At 49.1% G+C, this 24,858-nt stretch overlaps 1 protein-coding gene across 1 annotated transcript in view; it reads left to right on the top strand.

Moving 5' to 3' along the window:
* Positions 1-24,858, top strand: part of LOC104371950 (IgGFc-binding protein-like) — an 80,212-nt gene that overhangs the window by 40,257 nt on the left and 15,097 nt on the right. Inside the window, exons 56-68 of the mRNA XM_086618619.1 lie at positions 934-1,220; positions 8,463-8,734; positions 12,078-12,170; positions 15,688-15,935; positions 16,218-16,395; positions 17,946-18,054; positions 18,559-18,650; positions 19,265-19,441; positions 21,360-21,562; positions 21,856-22,000; positions 22,741-22,982; positions 23,648-23,812; positions 24,266-24,390. Coding sequence (XP_086474745.1) covers positions 934-1,220; positions 8,463-8,734; positions 12,078-12,170; positions 15,688-15,935; positions 16,218-16,395; positions 17,946-18,054; positions 18,559-18,650; positions 19,265-19,441; positions 21,360-21,562; positions 21,856-22,000; positions 22,741-22,982; positions 23,648-23,812; positions 24,266-24,390 — 2,336 coding nt within the window. The remainder of the gene's footprint in view (positions 1-933; positions 1,221-8,462; positions 8,735-12,077; positions 12,171-15,687; positions 15,936-16,217; positions 16,396-17,945; positions 18,055-18,558; positions 18,651-19,264; positions 19,442-21,359; positions 21,563-21,855; positions 22,001-22,740; positions 22,983-23,647; positions 23,813-24,265; positions 24,391-24,858) is intronic.

Raw genomic sequence — 24,858 nt, 5'->3', positions numbered from 1 at the left:
GGCTGGAGAGGTGGGCCCGTACCAACCTCATGAAGTTTAACCAGGCCAAATGCAAGGTCCTACATCTGGGTCGTGGCAATCCCAGGCATAAATACAGACTGGGTGGTGAATGGATCGACAGCAGCCCTGAGGAGAAGGACTTGGGAGTACTGGTGGACGAGAAGCTCAATATGAGCCGGCAATGTGCTCTTGCGGCCCAGAAGGCCAACCGCGTCCTGGGCTGCATCAAGAGGAGCGTGGCCAGCAGGTCGAGGGAGGTGATTCTCCCCCTCTACTCTGCCCTCGTGAGACCTCACTTGGAGTACTGCGTCCAGTTCTGGAGTCCCCAACATAAGAAGGACATGGACCAGTTGGAGAGGGTCCAGAGGAGGGCCACGAAGATGATAAGAGGGCTGGAGCACCTTTCCTATGAGGACAGGCTGAAAGAGTTGGGGCTGTTCAGCCTGGAGAAGAGGAGGCTCCGGGGTGACCTTATAGCGGTCTTCCAGTACCTCAAGGGGGCCTACAGGAAAGATGGGGAGAGGCTGTTCAGGAGGGCCAGTTATGATAGGACAAGGGGTAACGGTTTTAAAATAGAGGGAGGTAGGTTCAGGTTGGATATTAGGAAAAAATTTTTTACCATGAGAGTGGTAGAACACTGGAACAGGTTGCCCAGAGAGGTGGTGGATGCTCCATCCCTGGAGACGTTCAAGGCCAGGTTGGACAAGGCCCTGAGCAACCTGATCTAGTTGGAGATATCCCTGTTCCTTGCAGGGGGGTTGGACTAGATGACCTTTGAAGGTCCCTTCCAGCCCTAACCATTCTATGATTCTATGATTCTATGATCCGTGCTTCTGACTCGCTGGGCCCTGGCACCATCGCAGTGAAGAACAGTGACCTCTCAGTGGAGGGCATCTCTTTACGCTTCTGTCTCCCTCTCTGCCCCTTATTCAGATCAACGGTGCTCTGGCCTCCCTGCCTGCTTCTCCTGCCCCCGGTGTGAACGTTTCCCTGAGCGGCTCCTACGTGCGGGTTTCTACCAAGCTGGGCCTGCAGCTGCAGTTCAATGGGGACCATGAGCTCCTGGTGAGGGTGTCTGAGAAGCACAAGGGCAAGCTGTGTGGGCTGTGTGGGACGTACACGGGGAGCCAGCAGGACGACTTCACGCGGCCCGACGGGGTTGTCGTGCCCGACTTCAATGACTTTGGAGCCAGCTGGCTGGTGCCGGATGATGAGTGGCCGTGAGTCCTTGTTCCGTTGCGTAGATGACGGACAAAAGGGAGCGCGGGATTGGGGAGCTGTGCGGGGCACAAGAAGGGAGGGTTGGTAATGGCAGGCATGGGGCAAGGCAGAGGAGGCAGGCATTTGTGGGAACACGTGTGAGAGCACGTAGAGGCTCTGCAGCAGCAGACGTATGGTCCGTGCGTCTCACCTCTCTGCTCCACGCACCAGTGGGATGCGCTGTCTGCAACTGGGTGCCAGACGTGTGGCCGTGCCCCTTTGCCGTCAAGGCTGGCTTGCTTGGGGCAGTGTCAGGGTGCACGGTGCTCTCTCCCCATAGACGCTCTGCTCTGGAGTCCTTGGTGACCTCTGTGCAGGGCCCTGCCATCCCATTCCACACGCTGCATCTCACTGTTCCTGACCCCGGAGAGAGTGGGCCGGGGCCTCGGCACGATGCTTTTTCTGAGCCGTTGCGATCGCAACTGCCTCGGCCATTTGTTTCTGTCCTTCTGACACCACGGAGGGGAATGGCGACTGTGGGCCATGATGCCCACCATTTGCAGGTGCCTTGTCTCAGCGAGGGATCTGGACTCCAGAGGCTGAGCTTTTGGCTGGGAAGGAGGTCAGGGAACGGTGTGGCTGGGGTCCACAGGCTGCTGTGAGCTCAGGACTCTCTGTCTGCTTTGTAGGTGTGACCCAACGCTCAGCCCGCCTGCGTCCTGCTTCCCCGAGGAGGAGGAGGCCGCTAACGAGCAGTGTGCAACCCTCACGCAACTTGGTGGCCCGTTCCAGCCATGCCATGCAGTGCTGCCACCCCAGACGTACTTTGAGAGCTGTGTCTATGACCAGTGTGCCACGGGTGGCAGCACGGAGCAGCTCTGCAATGACCTGGGGGCCTATGCCGCAGCCTGTGCTGAGGCAGGCGTCACCCTGGGAGACTGGGGTGCTGGCACGGGCTGTGGTAAGTGTCCATTTTTGGTGTATTTTCTTGAGTGAGTTGTAACAACTTTTGCCTACATATTCTGAGGGATCGAATGGTAGTCATTTCTTTTCTTGTGCAGGTCGTGAATGGTCTTTCCTTCTTGTGCAGGTCGTGAATGGTCTTTCCTTCTTGTACTTCTTTGGCTCTAGATCCTATGCCTAAGATTTAAGCTCCAGGAACCCCTTAAAATCTCATCGCACATCTGCTGGCTTTGCACAGCCCTTTCCAGACTGGCAGTCTGCAGTGGCCTTGTCTCTGTTCTCATAGGTGTCCTGCCCTGTGTGTTCTCAACAGTGTTGTCTGTGCTTAGCACAGGAGTCACCTGACCAGGGTGCTGTATCAGCAGCTTTTTTGTGATATGACAGCAGATATTGCCTGAGAGATGTTGGGGGATAGCAATGCACTGCCAGTCAAGAGGGGCTAAGGCTTTCCTGTGTACTGCCCTTCCCTGTACATGAAGTGCAGCTTCACAAAGCAGTCAGAAAGGTCCTAGGGTTGTAGAAAATCATTGGTAGCATCCGTCCCAAAACAGAGCCCCAGACCTGCCAGGATGCTTAGCAAGGTACCACCCACAAAAGTGGAAAGAAGAAGCAGGACCAGAGGTGAGAGAGGAAGAAAGAAAGAAGCCTTGACTAATGTACAACATGAGATACCCAGAATGGGGATGATTCCCTGGCAGAAACCTTACTCCTCAACCTGTCTGTCCTCAAGTTACTCTCTGATACATCAGCATACTGCCTACGTCCACTTCATTGGCCATCCTCTCCTGGCTGTGAGCATGCCAGGGATGTAGGTGTGCCCTGTGGGACACGGGGAAAAGGTGGCCTCACGCGCACTCTAGAAACTCTGCTTTCCTTTCTGCACCGTGTCCAGCTCCAGCGACAGACTTCAATTTCGCCTGCACGTTCGACAACGGCTTCTGTGAATGAATCCAGGCAGCTTACAGTAGCATTAGCTGGAAAGACACAAGGCTTAGAGAAGGGCAGCTTGAAGAACGTTATCCTTCTTGTAGTAGTCAATGTAGTTTCTGTCTTGAACAAGAGCTGCTCAAGAAGGATTGATTTATTTGTCCCATTGTCTCTTTGACAGTCAATGGGACACCAACAACACCAGGCACCATCATCACTACACCTTCAGAAGCGGAAACCACATCAGCACCTGTTCCAGGCTCAGGTGAGTAGAGTAGACCAGCCACGGGGCTGATGTTCTTTGTGCAGGGTGGGCTGGGGAGCAGAGGCATCAGGAGGTGCTTAACTGAACGTTTCCTCTGGTCTTTCCACTGCCAGGGACCTGCGTGGTGGAAGGAGACCCTCACTACCACACGTTCGACAATCAGCTACACCACTTCATGGGCACCTGCACCTACACCCTCTCCAAGCTGTGCGAGAGCAACAGCTCGCTGCCCTACTTCAACGTGGAAGCGGCCAATGAGCACAGGGGAGGAAACACTCGCGTGTCCTATGTCCGATACGTGGATGTCGATGTGGCTGGCCAGCGGATAAGGCTGGGGAAGGGCGGAGTGGTGACGGTAAGCACCAGAGGGAGAGGTGGAGGGGCTGTGCGAGAGGAGAGAGCTGCGCCAAATGGGTTGCTCCAACCCTGTCTTGGTTTGTGTCCTTCCAGGTCAATGGAGTGGCAGAGGTCCTGCCCTGCTCCCCATCCGCAGGCGTGCAGGTCTCGTCCAGTGGGTTCTACACAGTGGTCACAACAGACTTTGGCTTGAGAGTGAAGTTTGATGGGAACCATCGCGTGGAGGTGACGCTTCCGAGCAGCTTTGGGCAGAAGGTTTGTGGCATGTGTGGGAACTACAACGGGATGGCAGCAGACGACTTCCTGAACCCGGAAGGGGTGCTGGAGCCAGACTCCACCAGCCTGGGCAACAGCTGGCAGGTGACCAACGACAGCAGGTGCGTGTGGCCCTCCAGCAGGACTGGGGACGCGTCAGGCAAGGGGAGGGGGAGGCACCAGGAGAAGCCCACGGATGACCCAGCGGCCTTTCTCCCTGTCTTTCCACAGCTGCTCAGCCGGACCACTGCCCACCCCAGCCTGCAATGAGACCGACAAGCAAGTCATTGCCAGCAGCCGCTTCTGTGGGCTCCTCACTGACACCAGCGGCCCGTTCCAGATGTGCCACGCTCTGCTGAGCCCCAGCGGTTACTTCGACACCTGCTTTTATGACCTGTGTGAGCTGGGGCTGGACCAGGAGGCCCTGTGCAAGAGCTTGCAGTCCTACGCGGATGCCTGCCAGTCGCTTGGTGTCAAGATCCCTGTGTGGAGGAACGCAACCTTCTGCCGTAAGTCCACACACAGTGCCGCGGATCGTTACCCTCGGGAAAACGCAGAACAGGAATGGAAGAGCGGGGTGGGGAATGAGAAATATTTTTGCTACGTGCCGTGGGGATCTACAGGTAGTCGTCAGTCTTAGAGGCACCATTTCCTCTTTCATTTGGTCGGCTATGACGTAGAATACCCATGGAGCCAAGCAGACCGCAGAGACAATAGAGACTTTTAAATTTTCAAAGGGGAAAGGACAGCACATAGAAGTGTCGCATTTTCCAAGTAATGGCCATGTCTTCTGTCTCGGCAGCCATCGCCTGTCCGGCCAACAGCCACTACGAGCCCTGTGCTGCAGCCTGCCCTGCCACCTGTGTTGACCCGATGGCTCCTGCTACCTGCAGCCTGCCGTGCGTGGAGGGATGCGTGTGCGACAGCGGTTACCTGCTCTACAACGACCAATGCGTGCCCAGCCAGCAGTGCGGGTGCTGGCACAACGGGCAGCACTACCCCGTGGGCTCGGAGTTCTGGACGGACAACACCTGCTCCTCAAAGTGCCGGTGTCCCGCGCGGGGAAGCAAAGTCCAGTGCTCCGATGCCTCATGCCCTGCGGGCCAGTACTGCGGGGTGCAGGACGGGAAACCCGAGTGCCTCAAAGAATCCTACGGCATCTGCCACGTCCACGGTGACCCTCACTACAACACCTTTGACAAGGTGACGCACAACTTCATGGGCAACTGCACCTACACCCTGGCCAAAGTGTGCTCCAACACCACCTCCCTGCCCTACTTCAACGTCGAGGCCAAGAACGAGCATCGTGGCAGCACCAGAGTGTCCTATGTGCGCGAAGTCCTGGTTGAGGTGTACGGGGAGCGCGTTGTCATGGTCAAGAAGGAGCGGAGCCAAGTGCTGGTAGGCAGTGGGGCTGGCCCAAGCGTGGCGTGGCTGTGAGGCAAGGCGGGCGTTTTCTTGGATGTCTGGCACGTGCCGGACATCCCTGTTGTCCCAGGCCCGGGTGGGTTCCCCTGAAGCCACTGGGTTGCTTTGCTTTTCCTTTCCGGAGGGGTTGGAGGAGGGAGAGGCAAACGTGGAACGTGGCCCGTGTTGAACAGGGTCGCCTGCAGAGTGCCGAACAGAGACGTGGCTCTGCAAGGCACAGGGGCGTCTGGGTGCCAGGGCACCGTGGGCAGCGTTTTGCCGTGCCCGGCCTGGCAGCTGCTTTGCCTGGGGCAGGAGACCCCTGGGAGAGCAGGGACAAGGCCAGGGTCCATTGCGGTGTGTCTGCCCTAGGTGAACGGTTTGCGCCAGACCTTGCCGGTGAGCGCAGCGGGAGGTGCCATCACGGTGAGCAGGAGCGGCCGCTACATCGTCCTGGAGACAGACTTCAAGCTCAGAGTGTCCTACGACACTGACCACTCGGTGGAGGTGAAGGTGCCCACCGCCTACTTCAACCTGACCTGTGGCATGTGCGGGAACTTCAACAACCGGAGAGAGGACGATTACATGATGCCCAACGGGCAGCAAGCCGCAGACTCCAATGCGCTGGGGGAGAGCTGGCAGGTCCCAGACAGCGACGCCTCTTGCGGCGTGCCCGTCCCCTCCCCACCCTGCAGTGCAGAAGAGGAGAAGCTCTACCGATCGGACCAGTTCTGTGGCACGCTGACTGCCAGGCCCGGCTCTTTTGAGAAGTGCCACGCCGTGATCAACCCCCAGAGCTACTTTGAGACCTGTTTCTATGACCTTTGTGCCCTGAATGGTGGCCAGGAGGTCCTGTGCGCTGCTCTGGAGGCCTACGCTGACGCATGCCAGGCAGCCGGCGTGACTCTTCTTCCCTGGAGGAATGCCACCTTCTGCCGTGAGTACCTGCCTCGCAGTTGCCAGAAGGGAAGAGTGTTGCTCCCCATGCCCAGAGCCTCTGGCCAGAGCAAGTCTTTGGTCTTCCCCTTCCCAGAAGGTCGTCCTTCCTTGAAGGCTCGCCTCTCCTAATCGCCCCCTTCCCATTGCAGCCGTGCTGTGCCCCACCAACAGCTACTATGACCCTTGCATGAGCGGCTGCCCTGCCACCTGTCTTGACCGACAAGCCCCACAGAACTGCTCTGAGCCCTGCATGGAGGGCTGTGCATGTACCTCTGGCTTCCTCCTCAGCGGAGACACCTGTGTGCCCGAGGCCCACTGTGGCTGCCTCTTTGAGGGCAACTACTACAGCGTGAGTGAAAACCCCGCCCTGGCTTGCACCCCTCCCAGGGCATTCCCTTGCCTCTCCCTTCCTGCCTCGTACGCTGACGCTCGGTGTCTCTCTGCCTGCAGGAAGGCGAGTACTCTGTGAGTGAGAACTGCACTCGCCGGTGCCGCTGTGAAGGCAACGGCCAGATGGTTTGTTCTGCCTTGTCCTGTGGTGAGGACGAGGTCTGCAAGATCCAGAACGGCCAGAGGGGCTGTTACGCAGCCAGCACTGCTCTCTGCCACATCTACGGCGACCCGCATTACAGCACCTTCGATGGGAAGCTTCACCACTTCCAGGGCTCCTGCAACTACACGGTGGTGACGGGCTGCGACAACGCCTCCCTTGGGTTCAGTGTCACCACCCGCAACGAACATCGTGGCAGCCAGAGCTGGACAGCTCTGAACTCCGTGGCACTGTCCGTGGAAGGCCTCCACATTGCACTGCGCAAGAACAAGGCGGTCTACGTAAGCCCCTCATTTTTACACCCGGGAGCAACAGATGCCCTGGGCACCATTAACTACTGCTCAGTCCCCGGCAAGAGCTCGGTATTTCTCTGAGCCTGTTGGCGTGCTCACCGAAGAGCACGGCGAGGCTCTGAGCAGGCCAGGTCAGGCTGATGGCGCGGCAGCAGGTTTTCGGCTTGTTCTCCCGAGCTTTCGGTGTGCCGTATGCAGGGTAGCAGCTGTTCTCGTAGCCTGGGCAGGGTTTCTCGTGCCATCCGTGCTTCTGACTCGCTGGGCCCTGGCACCATCGCAGTGAAGAACAGTGACCTCTCAGTGGAGGGCATCTCTTTACGCTTCTGTCTCCCTCTCTGCCCCTTATTCAGATCAACGGTGCTCTGGCCTCCCTGCCTGCTTCTCCTGCCCCCGGTGTGAACGTTTCCCTGAGCGGCTCCTACGTGCGGGTTTCTACCAAGCTGGGCCTGCAGCTGCAGTTCAATGGGGACCATGAGCTCCTGGTGAGGGTGTCTGAGAAGCACAAGGGCAAGCTGTGTGGGCTGTGTGGGACGTACACGGGGAGCCAGCAGGACGACTTCACGCGGCCCGACGGGGTTGTCGTGCCCGACTTCAATGACTTTGGAGCCAGCTGGCTGGTGCCGGATGATGAGTGGCCGTGAGTCCTTGTTCCGTTGCGTAGATGACGGACAAAAGGGAGCGCGGGATTGGGGAGCTGTGCGGGGCACAAGAAGGGAGGGTTGGTAATGGCAGGCATGGGGCAAGGCAGAGGAGGCAGGCATTTGTGGGAACACGTGTGAGAGCACGTAGAGGCTCTGCAGCAGCAGACGTATGGTCCGTGCGTCTCACCTCTCTGCTCCACGCACCAGTGGGATGCGCTGTCTGCAACTGGGTGCCAGACGTGTGGCCGTGCCCCTTTGCCGTCAAGGCTGGCTTGCTTGGGGCAGTGTCAGGGTGCACGGTGCTCTCTCCCCATAGACGCTCTGCTCTGGAGTCCTTGGTGACCTCTGTGCAGGGCCCTGCCATCCCATTCCACACGCTGCATCTCACTGTTCCTGACCCCGGAGAGAGTGGGCCGGGGCCTCGGCACGATGCTTTTCCTGAGCCGTTGCGATCGCAACTGCCTCGGCCATTTGTTTCTGTCCTTCTGACACCACGGAGGGGAATGGCGACTGTGGGCCATGATGCCCACCATTTGCAGGTGCCTTGTCTCAGCGAGGGATCTGGACTCCAGAGGCTGAGCTTTTGGCTGGGAAGGAGGTCAGGGAACGGTGTGGCTGGGGTCCACAGGCTGCTGTGAGCTCAGGACTCTCTGTCTGCTTTGTAGGTGTGACCCAACGCTCAGCCCGCCTGCGTCCTGCTCCCCCGAGGAGGAGGAGGCCGCTAACGAGCAGTGTGCAACCCTCACGCAACTTGGTGGCCCGTTCCAGCCATGCCATGCAGTGCTGCCACCCCAGACGTACTTTGAGAGCTGTGTCTATGACCAGTGTGCCACGGGTGGCAGCACGGAGCAGCTCTGCAATGACCTGGGGGCCTATGCCGCAGCCTGTGCTGAGGCAGGCGTCACCCTGGGAGACTGGAGCGCTGGCACGGGCTGTGGTAAGTGTTTGGTTGGTCTCCTTTGTGGCCTAAATTCAAGGAACGGTGGAGGTTTCTCTTGTGTTGCCTAACCACTCTGGTGGGCCAGCCCTTGGGTGAAGAGACTCTTTGTGTCAGGGATGCCGTGGAATTCCTGTCCTGCACTGCTTTTTTCATGGTGGGGGGACGTTTGGGAAGGGTGCAACAACCCCATTTGGGAATAAGTCCCCATTATGATACACATCTTCTCCTCCTCTGTTTCGCTCTACGTCCAGCAGCTCCTACCACCTCAGCCCCCTTGCCAGACACCTCAACGCGACCTCCACATACAACAACATCGCCGGCACCTGGGACAAGCACAGGTACTGTTGTCTCCCATCCATGTTTTTTACTGGCTCTGCTAGGCACTCAGCTCGTGCACTTTCACTTGGCTGGCCATCCTCTCCTGGCCGTGAGCATGCCAGGGATGTAGGTGTGCCCTGTGGGACACGGGGAAAAGGTGGCCCCACCCTCACTCTAGAAACTCTGCTTCCCTTTCTGCACCATATCCAGCTCCCTCAATGGACTGCGATTTCACCTGCACGTTCGACCACGACTTCTGTGAGTGGGTCCAGGCGGATTACAGCAGCATTGACTGGATAAGGCACAAGGGTCCAACGCCCACGCAAAATACCGGCCCCTCCTCTGACCACACGACAGGAGGTAAGAACAGCAAGCAGTACAGAGCGGTCCTTCAGGCAGAGAAGTGTCCCTGGGAAGATGACAGCAAACCTCTTGTCACAGCAAATACAGGCCACGTGTTTCCTGGCCTTGATCCAGAGCCGTTTGTGACAGTCTCCCCCAGAGCCAGAGCCTTTCTTTAGGAAGCTTTCCAGCCGTGGGAATCAGTCTGTGGTACCTTCAGGGCAGGCGAGGACCTGCCACACGAGGGGGAAAGAAAGGCAAAGCCTGATGACCCAGCTTTCTCAAGGGAACAGGAAGGGGTCTGTTCTTTTTGGAGACGTTGTCTTCTCCAGAAGCCAATGATGAGTGGGCCCCAAAGCTGCAGAGCCATGCGAGGATTGTGGCGATGCTTTGGAGGTGGTGCCATTGCCCAGTCTGAGCCACACAGCTGCCGTGGCCCAGAGAGCACGGTTCATAGGTGGACTCAGGGCTGGAGAGGGTTGTAGCTAGCGAAGGACCTGTGTTTGCTCTCTCCTCCTTTTGCCTGCCTTGAACTGCAGCAGCGGGTACTGCCCGGACTGTGCTTGGGTTGTCCCTGGGTGCTTTGTCTAGACTTGATGGTGCGCGACAGTGTGGCTCACGCTTTGTTTCAGACGGCTACTACATCTACCTGCAAGGGAGCAATGCTCTCCCCGGCTTTGTGGCTCACCTGGTCAGTCCAGAGTGCAGTTTGGAAGGACCGCACTGCTTCCGCTTCTGGTATCACATGTACGGAGCGGCTGAAACAATGGCCCTGCGGGTGTACGTGGCTAAGGGCGAAGACCTAGTGCTGGTCTGGAGCAGTGTTGGGAACCACGGGGACAGGTGGAACTTGGGAGAGATCACACTGCACAGCACAGAAGACATGCAGGTAAGGGCACAGGCTCTCACTGCCGTCTGAGATGAACCGTGCTTTCTAACAGCACTTCACACGTGTGGCTGGAGCTAATGCTGGGAACCGTCCCTTCCTTTAGATCGTCCTGGAGGGAGAATGGGGTGAAGACATCCGGAGCGACGTAGCATTGGATGATCTGTCCATTGAAAAAGGATCCTGTGCAGGTACAAGGCTCGGCTTGGGGAAGGGCAGCTTGAGAGATGCCACCGAGTGAGGTGGCAATCTGTGCTACAGGCACGAGCACAGGTTGTCCTTGCAGTAGGACAGTGATGTCCTCCCTGTAGGCCAGTGATGCAGCCTGTGCCCAAGCAGGCTTTCCTCTCGGCGACTGGAGCGCTGGCACTGCCTGCAGTCACTATTTAGTTTGTGTATTACAAGGCCCACAGGCACGATATTGAGCATAGCTACTGAAGTGCCTAATCTGCTTTTGTCACCCAGCTATGCTGCTGGCAGACCCCTTGAGTGCCAGGGCTCTTTCTGAGATGACACTCTGCGATCCCTGCCCTGGGCCTTTCTGGTCATGGTGTTGGGGTGTTTGGGAAGGGTGAAGAAGCTGCCTGGGACAAAACTCCCATGTAGGCACAGATCTCCTCTAACTGCCTCTTGTGCTAGGTCCATCAACCACAGAATCAGTGACCACATTGCCAGATGCCACTACGGAGCCTTTGCATACGTCAAGACCCACACCAAGCTCAGGTACCCTCATGCTCCCTCCCCATCTTGTACTGCTTGTGAGAAGCGTTCAGTTAAATTCCTTTGAGGCTCATGGCCAAGGGATAGAGTTGCTGTAGTGAAGGAGCTGCGTCTCTCCATTGATCACCCAGCAATGCTGTTCAGGGAGGGGGTGATGTTTGGGAAGGGTGCAACATCCCCGTTTGGGAATAAGTCCCCATTATGAAACCCTCCTCCTCTCTTTCGCTGTACGTCCAGCAGCTCCTACAACCTCAGCCTCCTTGACAGACACCTCAACGCGACCTCCACATACATCACCAGCACCTGGGACAAGCACAGGTACTGTTGTCTCCCATCCATGATTTTACTGTCTGCGCTAGGCACTCAGCTCGTGCACTTCCACTTGGTTGGCCATCCTCTCCTGGCTGTGAGCATGCCAAGGATGTAGCTGCCTGGGACAAAATTCCCTTTTTGGTGCAGATCTCCTCTAAGTCTCTCTTGTCCTAGGTCCACCAACCACAGAGCGTGGGACCACTTTGACAAACACGGCAACACAGCCTTCACATTCACCAAGACCCACACCGAGCTCAGGTACTGCCACATCCTATACTCATCTTCTAGTGCTTGTGTAAGTGTTCAGTTAGTTTTCTTTGAGGCTTCTGCCCGAGGGATAGAGTTGCTGTAGTGAAGGAGCTGCGGTGGCAATCTGTGCTACAGGCACGAGCACAGGTTGTCCTTGCAGTAGGACAGTGATGTCCTCCCTGTAGGCCAGTGATGCAGCCTGTGCCCAAGCAGGCTTTCCTCTCGGCGACTGGAGCGCTGGCACTGCCTGCAGTCACTATTTAGTTTGTGTATTACAAGGCCCACAGGCAAGATATTGAGCATAGCTACTGAAGTGCCTAATCTGCTTTTGTCACCCAGCTATGCTGCTGGCAGACCCCTTGAGTGCCAGGGCTCTTTCTGAGATGACACTCTGCGATCCCTGCCCTGGGCCTTTCTGGTCACGGTGTTGGGGTGTTTGGGAAGGGTGAAGAAGCTGCCTGGGACAAAACTCCTATGTTGTTGCAGATCTCCTCTAACTGCCTCTTGTGCTAGGTCCATCAACGCCAGAACCTACAATCCACTCGCCAGACACTACAACACAGGCTCTGCACACACCATCACCACCAGGACCCTCACCAAGTACAGGTACTGCCACATCCCTTCCCCATCTTGTACTGCTTGTGTAAGTGTTCAGTTAGTTTTCTTTGAGGCTCATGGCCAAGGGATAGAGTTGCTCTAGTGAAGGAGCCGCGTCTCTCCATTGATCACCCAGCAATGCTGTTGAGAGAGTAATTGAGTGCAGAAATCTAAGCTGAGGAGTCCCTGTGCAATCCCTGTCCTGGGCCTCTCTCGTCACAATGCTCGAGTGTTTCGGAAGTGTGAATCAGCTGCCTGTGACAAAACTTTCATGTTGGTGCCGATCTCCTCTAACCCTCTCTTATGTCAGGTCCACCAGCCACAGAACCAGAGACCACCTTGCCAAGCACCACAACACAACCTTCGCATACACCGAGACCCTCACCAAGTACAGGTACTGCCACATCCCATCCCCATCTAATGCTGCTTGTGTAAGTGTTCAGTTAGTTTTTTTCGAAGCTCATGGCCAAGGGATAGAGATGCTGTAGTGAAGGAGCTGCGTGTCTCCTTTGCTCACCCAGCAATGCTGTTCAGGGACCACTTGAGTGCAGAAATCTCAGCTGAGGAGTCCCTGTACAATCCCTAACCTGGTCCTCTCTGGTCACAATGTTGGGGTGTTTGGGAAGTGTGGATCAGCTGCCTGGGACTAAATTTCCGTGTTAGTGCAGACCTTATCTAACTCTCTCTTGTGTTAGGTCCACCAGCCACAGATCCAGGGACCACCTTGCTAACCACCACAACACGACCTTCGCATACACCAACACCCACACCGAGCTCAGGTACTCTCATGCTCCCTCCCAATCTTCCACTGCTCGTTGGAAGTGCTCAGCTAGCTAACTATCTGCCTGGGACAAAACTCCCATGTTGGTGCAGATCTCCTCTAACTCTCTCTTGTGCTAGGTCCACCAGCCACAGAACTTGGGACCACTTTGCCAAACACTGCAACGCAACCTTCGTATACACCAAGACCCACACCGAGCTCAGGTACTCTCATGCTCCTTCCCCATCTTCTACTGCTTGTAGCACCTGGTCATTTCACTTCCTCCAAGGCCCTCGACCAAAGGATGGAGTCAATGTAGTGAAGGGGCTGTGCCTCTCTTTCTACCTCACAACACTGTTGATGGGAAAAGACCTAAGTGCTGGAGATTTTGCTGAGGAGTCACTGTGCAATCCCTGCCGCGGGCCTCTGTGGTAACAGTGTTGGGTGTTTGGGAAGTGTGAACCAGCTGCCTGGGATAAAATTCCCTTTTTGGTGCCGATCTCCTCTAACTCTCTCTTGTGCTAGGTCCACCAACCACAGGATATGGGACCACCTTGCCAAGCACCACAACACAGCCTTCACATACGCCAACACCCACACCGAGCTCAGGTACTGCCACATCTCTTCACCATCTAATGCTGCTTGTGCAAAGTTCTTTGGCGCTCATGGCCACGGGATAGGGTTACTGTGGTGAAGGAGCTGCATGTCTCCTTTGATCACCCAGCAATACTGTTCAGGGAGCACTTGAGTGCAGAAATCTCAGCTGAGGAGTCACTGTACGATCTGCCCTGGGCCTCTCTTGTCACAGTGTAGAGGTTTTTGGGAAGGCTGGACCAGCTGCCTGGGACAAAACTCCCATGTTGGAGTGGATCTCCTCTAACTCTCTCTTGTGTTAGGTCCACCAGCCACAGAACCAGGGACCACCTTGCCAAGCACTACAACGCAGCCTTCGCATACACCAAGACCCACACCGAGCTCAGGTACTTTCATGCCACCTCCCCATCCTCTACTGCTTGCAGCAGCTGTCCATTTCACTTCCTCCAAGGCCCACAACCAAGAGGTGGAATGGCTGTAGTGGTGGGGCTGTGCCTCTCTTTGTCCCAACATTGTTGGTGAGAACACTGGAGATTTTGCTGAGGAGTCACTGTGCAATCCCTGCCCTGGGCCTCTGCAGTCATGGTGTTGCAAGCCAGCTGCTTGCAAAAAAACTCCTGTTGGTGTCGATCTCCTGTAACTCTCTCCTGTGCTAGGTCCATCAACATCAAATGCCACGATCCCCTCACTAGCCACTACAACGCAGCCTCCAAATACACCATCATCATCTAGACCTACACCAAGCTCGGGTATGCCACATCCCATTCCCATCTCTTACTGCCTGTCATAACTGCTCAGTGTTCTTAATCCAGTTCTCATAGCCAAGTGACAGAGTTTTTATACTGGAGGGTCAGAGCTTTTTCTTGTTCACCCAGTCACACTGGGTGGACAGTCCTTCAGTGCTGAAACTTTTTCTTAGTAGTTCACTATTGAAGTCCTGCCCTGGCTCTCTTTTGTTACAGTTTTGGTGGTTTTGGTAACAGTAGACTAGCTGCCTGTAATTATCTGATGTACCCTTTATTGCCATGTTCATAAGTATTTAAATTACCCTTTTCTATGGTAAGTTTTCACCTGTTATACAGGTGTTATTGTTTATAGTATTTAGAAATTTAATTTAGCTTCCAAATTCAGTTTTTATTTTGGATATTATCCAATTATATGGTCCTGGAAAAGACTGAGACGTGGTTATTGTTTAGTACTTAGGATAGACATTGAAATGTCAATTTAGCTAAGTTTTAACTGCTTCATTCCTTTAATTTTGAGCACTAAGTCTTCTATGTGTGTCAGCTTGTTAAGTACAAGAGAGTGCTAGCTCCCCTAGTCAGTTTGGATGTCTTCTGTTTGTTTTTTTTTTAGAATTGTTATTTACATAGTTCCTGGAGTTTTAATAGTATGCATGTAAGCTGTAAGGTTGATATGTAGACACAACCATGACTGTAGTTATTTCTGTAACATGCCATTGAAAAGCAGAGAGAGAAGAGGTAAAGACCTCTTTTCATTGCTTCTTGTTGCTGCTGATAAACATCATAAAACACTTGCAAGCCCAACTCTGCTAAGATTTGATGGAAAGATTTTTTGGGTTGAAAATGGGAATTTCTTATTAGCACTCAAAACTTTACCCGGCTCACACACACAAATGCACACACACTGTGTACCTCCATTTGTACATATTATCACTGGCTAATTAACATCGATATTTTTCAAAAGTGTGTAAAAGACATCTTGTGTATGTAGTATTCAATAGGACTTCCATAACTTATATGAGTTCAGAAGCCCAGACAGCTGGTAGTGGCAGCAGTTTATACTGGCTAACCAACCTTGTAAAGTTTTTGAGTAGGTTCTTCCTATTTAGTCTGAAATAGCGTTTCACACATGGGCACTAAAACCTCACTGCCCCACTTCATATAATAATAACTTAATAACAAAGCTTTTTTTTAATATCAAAGCTTTTCACTTATATTGCTTCCTCATGCTCTAGCACAGGTTTCTAATACATAAGAGTACAGATTATGGGTCCAAAGATGAGAAGCTGGGCTGGGCTTTGGAATGTTCTTGACTGATGCCATCACTCTTATCTCTAAGCAGCAATTACAAAGTAAAACAAAGTGGGAACAAAGTGACTGCATAAGTCTGGTACAGATTCAGAGGGAACTATTCTGTCTTTCTTCCCAGGCCGTGCTTCCTGCAGTGCCTCTGGGGATCCACATTATAACACTTTTGACCACAGAGTTCATAATTTCATGGGAAATTGCACTTACACCCTCTCCAAAGTGTGCAACATCTCTGAGACGCTTCCATACTTTGATGTATCCACAACAAATGAGCACAGAGGAGCCAACACCAAAGTCTCTTATGTGAAATCAGTGCAAGTGGAAGTCTATGGCAACCAGATTTCTTTGCTGAAAAACAAGAAAGTGAACGTAAGAAAATACTTGTTTAAAACATATATACAATATTTTTAAACTGACATGTGGATAATGAAATATATTCTGATTGTAGAGTTCATAGAAAACTTTCTCTTTTTATTAGTTAAATGTACCTCTTTTAATGAGAAGTCCAACAAATTTGCTCAGATGAAGTGTTCTTTAATTATTTCCAGTTCCCTTGTGCACAAGATCATATTTTTCTCTAATCTGTTTTAGCTGCTGGTAGTTATACGAGTCCCAGCAGCAATACACTAACTCTGACAACTTGCTGTACAGGTGAATGGCAGCAGAATGAACCTGCCTGTATTTATTGAAAAGAAGATCAGTATTCAAAGCAGTGGTGGATATGTTCTCTTGGAAACTGACTTTGGACTGTGGGTGAGATATGATGGAAATCACTATGCAGAAGTCTCTGTGCCCTCTAATTACAGTGGTCTGCTCTGTGGCCTCTGTGGTAAGTAACGGGCTTAGTCACATTTAGTGAGTTGTTGGAGGCTGGTGATTAATTAAACTTTTTTTCTTAGCATGTCATACTTACTCTATACACAACTAGTCTTTGTCAACTGAACTAGAATTTACAACAGTGAAGAGCACTTACTAGAATTTTTCAGTTTCTAAGAACTATTACTTACAAAATTCCTGGTAACATGCCATCCATTTGGAATGTTTTGAGGTATAAATATAAAAACCTCACCTCAGTTCCACAGTGTAAATTTAGGAAGAGTGATGATTTGCATACTTCTACTCAAGAATTCTACAAATACATTTTCCTGCTATTTACATTCTGATGTATTTGTCTTTTGTTGGGTGTGAGGAATGCTATACCGTTTCATTTTGTGAATCATAAAAACTTGAGGCTGTTTCCACAGTAGAGAGCAATCTTCAGAATAGCTTACTGTCAACATCCTCAAACTTTCCTGCTGCTGTTTTCCTGTGCTGTTTTAGAAAGTATTTATACAACCTGAATGATCACGTTTAGATGATCAGGGCAGGGGGCAGGGCAGGGAAGGGGATAGAAGAAAGAAAAGAAAAAGAAAGAAAAGAAAAATTAGATTGCTAAAGCTTATTTTTACCTACTTTTTATTCCAGCTGAGATAGGCACTGCCTGCATTAAAACAAAGCAATGATAAGGATCCTGTATGGATAATCGTGAGCCGACAGACATGATGAATAAGAAAGAAAATTCATACTTTATTTCCAAAATTCAAATATTACAAAATATTAAGTGCTACATATGATACAAAACATAGAGGCCTTTTAGAGTCCTGTGAGAAAGATCGGACACAAAGGGAACATTCTACTGTGTTCCATAAAAAATTCTGTTGCAACAGGATAGCAAAGTAAATAAGAGTCACAGGTGGCTTATGTAGCTAATGAGAGTAGGAGCTCGCTGGAATTAGCAGTGACCAGTAATTTTTCATCAACGATGTTGCTAATGCCTGAACCTGAGCAGTTTTAGTTGGAACAATATTCTGAAATCCAGGTGATTATATGAAATACACTTCAGGATGCAAATGGGACTGTAGAAATTACAAGAGTAGTTTGTCTTGTGAATTTCTGATTATTCTTTGATTTAGATCATCTGAAATTTCCTAGTTCAATTATCTCTCCATGGGTTTTTCACACTTTCAATTCAAGAAATCTACCTAAAAATATAATGGTGCAAATAACACTATGGATTTCTAGTCCAACATTCTACAGGTGGGATCCAAGGAAATGAGTTGGGATTTTTAAGCTAAGCAATTCTTTTTTGTATGCAATATGATCTAGTTACGTAACAACTTACAGACTTCTTGCTCCAAGTCCACAAGTCTCTGAACAGCAGCTCTCATCAGTGGTCAAAGTCTAAACTACAATTGAGCTCTTCTTGTTTTGCCTAGTACACATTGACGTTGCATATATACTCGCCCTAGTTCATTGTAGTTTATTTTACAGCCTGAAACCTACGTTTGTTCTACAGGTGTGAACTTCATGTGTCCCATAAATCTCTTTTTATCCTCACAGGTAATTATAATGGTGATCCGAATGATGACAACATAAAGCCCACTGGTGACATTGCAAGTGGTTCCACTGATCTTGGACAAAGTTGGCTTGTGCCTGAGAATAACACCATGTATGTATATTAATCCAATCCTGTGGCATTTGCTAATCAAACTCTATAAAATCAGACATTCATCCACTCACTGGCTTTGTCATCCAGTACCATTTTACATCTTCCAACTGCCCGTTAGAAGTAGGGAGCTGCCCCTTTACATCAAATAGGGAATGAGAAGAGGGCTTGTGTCCTCTAAGTCTTGTTTTCCAAAGCAGGAACTGTCTGCTGAGTGTGAGGGAGGATGGGACTTCAGTTCTAGTTCCCTGACTGGAAACTATCACTGATTGGATCCCATAGGTCTTTTTTCATCTAAGAATAAGCCTTTGAATAGCCCATAAGGCATCAAAAAGGGAGTTCATTCAGTGACAGGGTTGACATCAGCTTTTCAAAGAAGCTGGATAAAGTCTTGTGACTGTAATAAAATACACTCTATTGTGCAGGGTTGTCATGTGTCAGTCTTCCACTGAAAACTCTATAGTAAGAGATGTGAAACACACACTTGGTTTCGCTTGCTTTCCCTAGATGCTCCAATGGGACAGAAGAGCAATGTGATCCTGTGCTGGAGAGTGAAGCAAAGAAGAACACAGTATGTGGCATGATCACAGACCCTACAGGTAGTATGTTGGTAGTTCTCTGTGAGCCATGTGATGGAGCACTTTATAGCCTGTGTTGTCTCCTCTCTATAGTCCGTTGTTCTGAGCTCATGTTGGAAGCACGTAAAACCTCCAGTGTGAATGGCAAACATAAAATGCACAGGTGCTTGGTCATATGTCAACCATTCAGACAGTGCCAACGTGTCCATTGTATCTGAGAATGCACACAGGGAGCCATAGCTGCTCTTTGATTTATAGTGACTTTCGCTCTGCTTGCTAAAAGAAACAGTTAAGAGGGCACTGTCATTGCATGTATTACAGATAATTTATCTGAAATTCTGTAGATGTTCTGTGCATCGGAGAGCCCCTGCAGTTGTCTAGAATTAGCGGCTTGCCTAGCCAGCAACTCTTAATTTATGTAAACTATATTGTATCAACCATGCAAAAAGAAGAAAGCCTGATCCAGAGGGCCAAGTCTAATTGTGCACGCTCTGTTTCAAGTGTTAGTTTAACTTACTAAACAAAGTTAACCTGGAGCACTCACATTTGCCATGGCAGAAAATACATAGTGCTGGTGACCTTATCATTCCCAATTTTTTTTCTATCCTTCTATATATCTTTCTTGATTTACACAGGAATCTTCAAGGATTGTCATACCAAAGTGCCTCCTGAGAATTTCTTTGAAAACTGTGTTTACGACATGTGTTTCACTGGTGGACAGGCAACATCCTTATGCTATGGACTGCAGGCCTATGCTGAGTCATGTATCAATGCTGGGATATGCATAGAGTGGAGGAATGCTACTCTTTGCCGTGAGTGTTGTGACATAAGTATCTATTCTAGATTTAAAATTCAAAAGTATGCACATTCTCCTGTACCTTTTTCATGCATGTTATTTCATTTTATGTCATGTTTTGAGAGTAGTCTATCTTTTGTCATGTCTTGAGCCTGCTTCAGTTTCAGTACCTGCTTCAGTTTCAGTACCATTCCAGTATACGTATAAACCTCTAATTTTCATGAACATTTGGATACATGTAGTCTAATCATTAAAGTTTTAACAATTTACTATTAGTTTCTTGGAAAAATTTTATTACATTCAAGTGTATCTTATGTGAGCTTCTGCATTGGGGAAATAACTGTCGCTTTGCTCCAGTGAAAATCTATCATCCTCAATGTAAGCGGAGCTGGTAGTCCTCCATACACAAATGCTTATTGATGGCTTTTGGATTAAAAAAATGGCTTAATAAGAGACCTTGAGAAACAGTTGTTTCTAGCAAAGCAAAGAAATCAAGTATTCTCACTTATCTGCTGATTAATTCTGTTCAGAATGATGTTATGGGAAATTTCATATAATGAACTCATAGTTCTTAGAATAAAGCTTTCCAGGGGTTCCATTTGTGCCAATTTTATGCAGCACTGTGCAGTTTTCTGCTTGCTAGACATCTTCTAAAGGACCTTCATAGCCACAAAGTACACACCTGGAGAAAAAAATAAGTCCTCTGAAGGTCAATCACGCTGCAATAGACCATAATTCTTCTCTATATCTTTTCATCTTTTACACTGATTTTGATTATACCAGTTACTATTTGCACCTTTTTTTCTTTTTCTTTTTCTTTTTTTTTTTTTTTCTGTGATCAACAATTAGCTCTGCAGTGAAACTAAACCATAAAAAAAAACATTGAGAGATTCTGAGAACTGCTCAGTTTGGAAAAAGAATTACTATGACTTTAGAATGACTTTAAAGCAGTCAGTAAGTCAGGCCTGGAAAGACAGACCACATAGAACTCATATATAAAAAGAACACAGAGCAAGAAACGAGCTTCTAACCCTCCAAATCAGATTAAAGCCATGGACATCCAGACTCTATCATCTGAGGCTATATCCCAGGATCTAAATATCTATGGCTTAATTATAGTGAATAGAGAAGACTCAGTCACATTAAGAGGATTGAATCTCAAGTACTCCCACCATCAGTAATTCAAATAAAAACTCAATTAAGAACCTGACAAAGGGCAGGTACTCTGGCTAGATGACCGGAGATGTTGGCTGTAGTTGCCTGACAGGACTAAATGATCCTGCTGTAGGGACAAAAGTAAATGAGAGTCATATGTAGTTATTTATCACACAATCTAGCCAGAAACAGTATTTAGGCTTTTTTTTAGATGACAGAAATGGGCAAACGTTTTAGGATTTCTGTAAAATGTAACGCCTTCCCTGAAGAGCATGCAATATCACCACGAGCAGGAGGGGTGAGACAGTATAATATACTTTCCTCAAGGGGTCTCAATGACAGAGTCTGATTTTTAGTTCTATTTTTAAATATATGGCAGGTGTCCAAACAGTAACTACAGTAAAGGGGCCATATCGTCCGACATGTGAAGAGATTCTTCTGTTCCCTTGATGGAATGACTTTATGTTTTTAAACCTGCAGAAAAATATTTACTGAACCAAGCACAATTAGTCCTGTATGATCACATCAGACCTGCCCTCACAGCAAGCCTACAATGTTTGACTTCCTTTGTGAGGTGAAGGGTGGGTGGCCCACCTGTCTTATTCACCTCTACCAAAAGCGACCCATCTCACACTGCAAGAAAATCCTTTGTATGCAGCGCTCTCCAGTATCAGACTTTCTAACAGCATTTTTTGTACATTTTCAGGACCAAACATCAGGAAGACTTTTATAATTATTTTGCCCTTTTGAGTGATATTATTTTTCCTTTTTCTCTCTAGCAATGTCCTGTTCTGGAGGCAGCATCTACAAAGGTTGTGGTACTAGGTGTCCCTCTACCTGTTTGAACATGTCAGTGGTTGATTCGTGCAGTTCCTTGCCAGTGGAAGGTTGCTTCTGTAAGGAAGGCTATGTTTTGAGTGGAGACAAATGTGTGCCAGAAAGCAGCTGTGGTTGTGTTGATGAAAAGAAACAGTATCACCAGGCAAGTTACCTCAGACATTTAAAGAAAAAAAAAAAAAAAAAAAAATAAGGGATATCATTCTTTATCACCATGAGAGAAAAAGAATGTTACTAAAACAATTATTATTTACACCATTAATAATAACAAAATGGACTCACTTTGCCAGCCTCTTTGATCCGTCAGCTGTGTGGCTACAATTGCCCAAATAATCATACATCATGCACATTCAAATAGCAGTAATTTGATTGTCCCTTCCAGTATTACCTTCGAATTTATCTTATGGTATATACTTTTACACTCTTTTTTCTGCTCAGCTGGATGAAAGCTGGTTCACCAGTTATCCCTGCACTGAACGCTGCACCTGCAAGGCTAATAACACCATTGTATGCACATCCTGGGAGTGTGGAGTCCGAGAGGAATGCAGTATTCAGGATGGTGTGCTGGGCTGTCATTCCAATGGTAAGTCCTGCCTGAAAATGCTTCTCAACATCAATTCCATATTAGATCCTTCTTCTCCTTCTAGCTTTATTATAAATATATTTTCGTATGTGATATCAAAGAAGTCCCAACTGACTGCTGCCAGTGCTAAGAGATGAAAAGACATGATGATCTGTCTTGCAAGCACAGATCCCCTTCTGTTGTAGTGGATATCAGCAAAAACTTATGCTGCTCAAAAGCTTGAAAGTTCACTTGGGTTCCTTTTGTCTTCATAATACAAATTCAAGTCCCACATCACCAGTGCTGCAAGGTCTATATTTGGGAATAATTGAGAACTGCATTTCTGAGAGTCTGGGTGATGACAAGTGCATTAAGTATCTACGTATATAGATGGAAATGTATTTACTTTTACATTTACACCTATATTTATACATATAATTATGTATTTTTATATAGCTAAGTGAAAAAGCTCTGTATTACTCTCTATTACCATAAATCATAGCTAGAACAGCATATGGAAATGTACAGAGAGGTTCATTTGCTGCAAAGTTGCTAGTTTGTACATAACTTGCAAATTAAATTTAGGAGACGCTTTCTGAAAAATTCTTATTTCCAAATAAATGTAATCGGCATGAATCTGAGATACCTCTGTGAAGATTTGCACACATAATTAGGTTGCCGCACTAATGCAAACATCTTTAGTCAGCTGAGTCCATGGTGAAATCCAGCCCAAAGTTCTTAGATCATTTTTTCACTTTCAGGACAAGGAATATGTCAAGTGGCAGGAGACCCCCACTATCTCACTTTTGATGGAATGATGTACACTTTTGTGGGTACCTGCACCTACACCTTGGTTGAGGTTGTCAACAGCAACAGTGTCATTCCTATAACCATCCTTGGCAAGAATGAAGACAGAGGACTAAGAGGGGCCACGTACCTGAAAGAAGTCTACATAGATATATATGGTATACGAATCACCCTTCAGAAAAGCCAAGCAATCCTGGTAGGTGGTGGTGCTCCTGCTTCTGGCAAGAAGTATCTTAAAATTAGCTCACTAGAGCAGCTGTAGGAAACAGGATCTTCCTGTTTCCTAAGGCACATGTACGAATATGCGTAATACTTGTAGGCACCTCCATTAACTGGGTATCATGGGGAAATATAATTTCTCACTAGTTCCCAAGGCTTCTGGTTTGGGTTTACTGTTCTATTGGCTGTATCTTGGAGGTGGAGCCCAGAGCCTCCAGACTGGAGAACTGTCGCCTGAACTAAAGAACAGGGCTCCCCACTTGAATAGCTGTTGTCAACCCAATCACCTACAGCTGGCTAACAAGAGTGGAGGAAAAGCACATCATACTGTATTGGTCTAGAATAGCACAGGGATCCATGGCAGTACTAGAGGCAGGGAATCCACCCTGTGGGTGGGTAACAGCTTGCTCACTATCAGGGATCTTTTCTGTGCCTGTTAAAGGCACAGGCTGTGAGTCCTGCCCAGCTCTCCTCAGCTAAAAGTCCGATTCCTGCAACCCATAGTGGGGATATGCAATGGTAGAAGTGTAAAGGAGCTGAAACTGTCATAGAGAAATCTTCAGCACTGCAAAGAATACAGCTTGTGAGCAGAAAAGCTTTCATGGAAGAATGTCTGTACTGACAAATGACATGTCCCTCCAGTTGAACAATGAGAGAGTCTACACTCCAGTGGAGAACCGGTTGCAAGGCGTGTCCATTGGAAATGTTGGCAGATTTATAGTAGTGGAAACTGACTTTGGTGTGATAGTGAAATATGATGGCAATCACCATCTGGAAATCACCCTCCCACAGTCTTATTTCTCAAAGGTAAGATTTAATATGTGAACATCTGGCACTATTTCAGAAGCACTGCTTTGTGCATTTACTTTTAATTTCTTTTATTCCTGTTTTGCTATTGCATTTTTCTTTGTAGCTGTATTGGAACACATGCCATTTTTTTCCATTCTGTTTTTTTTCTTCACAACAATTTCCTTGTGTTCCAAGGGGGCAGTTAGAGAAAATGACCTGGCTAGGGGAATACATCCAGCTTATAGAATTAAACATCTTGAAGCCCTAGGGAACCACAGATTTACTGCAGTTTCTATTTTATTTCTGCATGGGTACAGCCAGACACTAGTCAGTATACCTGAGATGTCTGGTACAAGATTGGGTGGTGGTGATGATTTGGTCACATCATTTCAAAGGCAATGAATAAGAAGTTATGGAGAAAGCTGATGTAGAACAGATTGTGCTAAGAATATGGTTCTTGTTCGTTTGCAGGTACATGGCATGTGTGGTAACTTCAATGATAATCATGAAGATGATCTGTCCCTGCTCAATGGTACACTTGTCAGTGTCACACAGTTTGGAAACAGCTGGAAAGTGGAGGAAGACAGTGATGCAGGGTAAATGTAACTGCTTTTCATACCTTTCATCTTTGGGAAACAGTCTCCTTTGAATTGTTTTGACTGTTTGCCATTTTGTAACATACAAGCAGCCTGTGTGAGACTTTTCTTCAATTTGAAGCTCAAAAAAAAGCCTTCACCAGAGGAAACCACTGCACAGGCCAGAGGGAAACCACAACCATTCTATTGATCTACCTACACGCTTGAGGAATGAGGCTTTGGGGCAGTTCACAATGTGGCATAGCCTCTGTCTATTTTACACTGAAAACACCTAGAGCAGAACGATGGCTTTGGGGAACAGTGAGGGCCAGCTGTTCCCCAAGGGACAGGGAGCCAAGTGTGATAACATAGCCAAGAGAACAGTAGCCTCACCCACCAGGGCCCATCCCACACCACCCAAGAAAGGCAAGCAGGGCAGGCCCAAGAGTGGAAGCCAGGGTCAGCCAAGAGTCCAGATCACCACACAAG

This window comes from Tauraco erythrolophus, chromosome 11 (genome assembly GCF_009769465.1).
Source record: "Tauraco erythrolophus isolate bTauEry1 chromosome 11, bTauEry1.pri, whole genome shotgun sequence".
Classification (NCBI taxonomy): domain Eukaryota; kingdom Metazoa; phylum Chordata; class Aves; order Musophagiformes; family Musophagidae; genus Tauraco; species Tauraco erythrolophus.
Note: the sequence above shows the minus strand (reverse complement) of the source record. Positions and strands in the feature narration are given on the sequence as shown.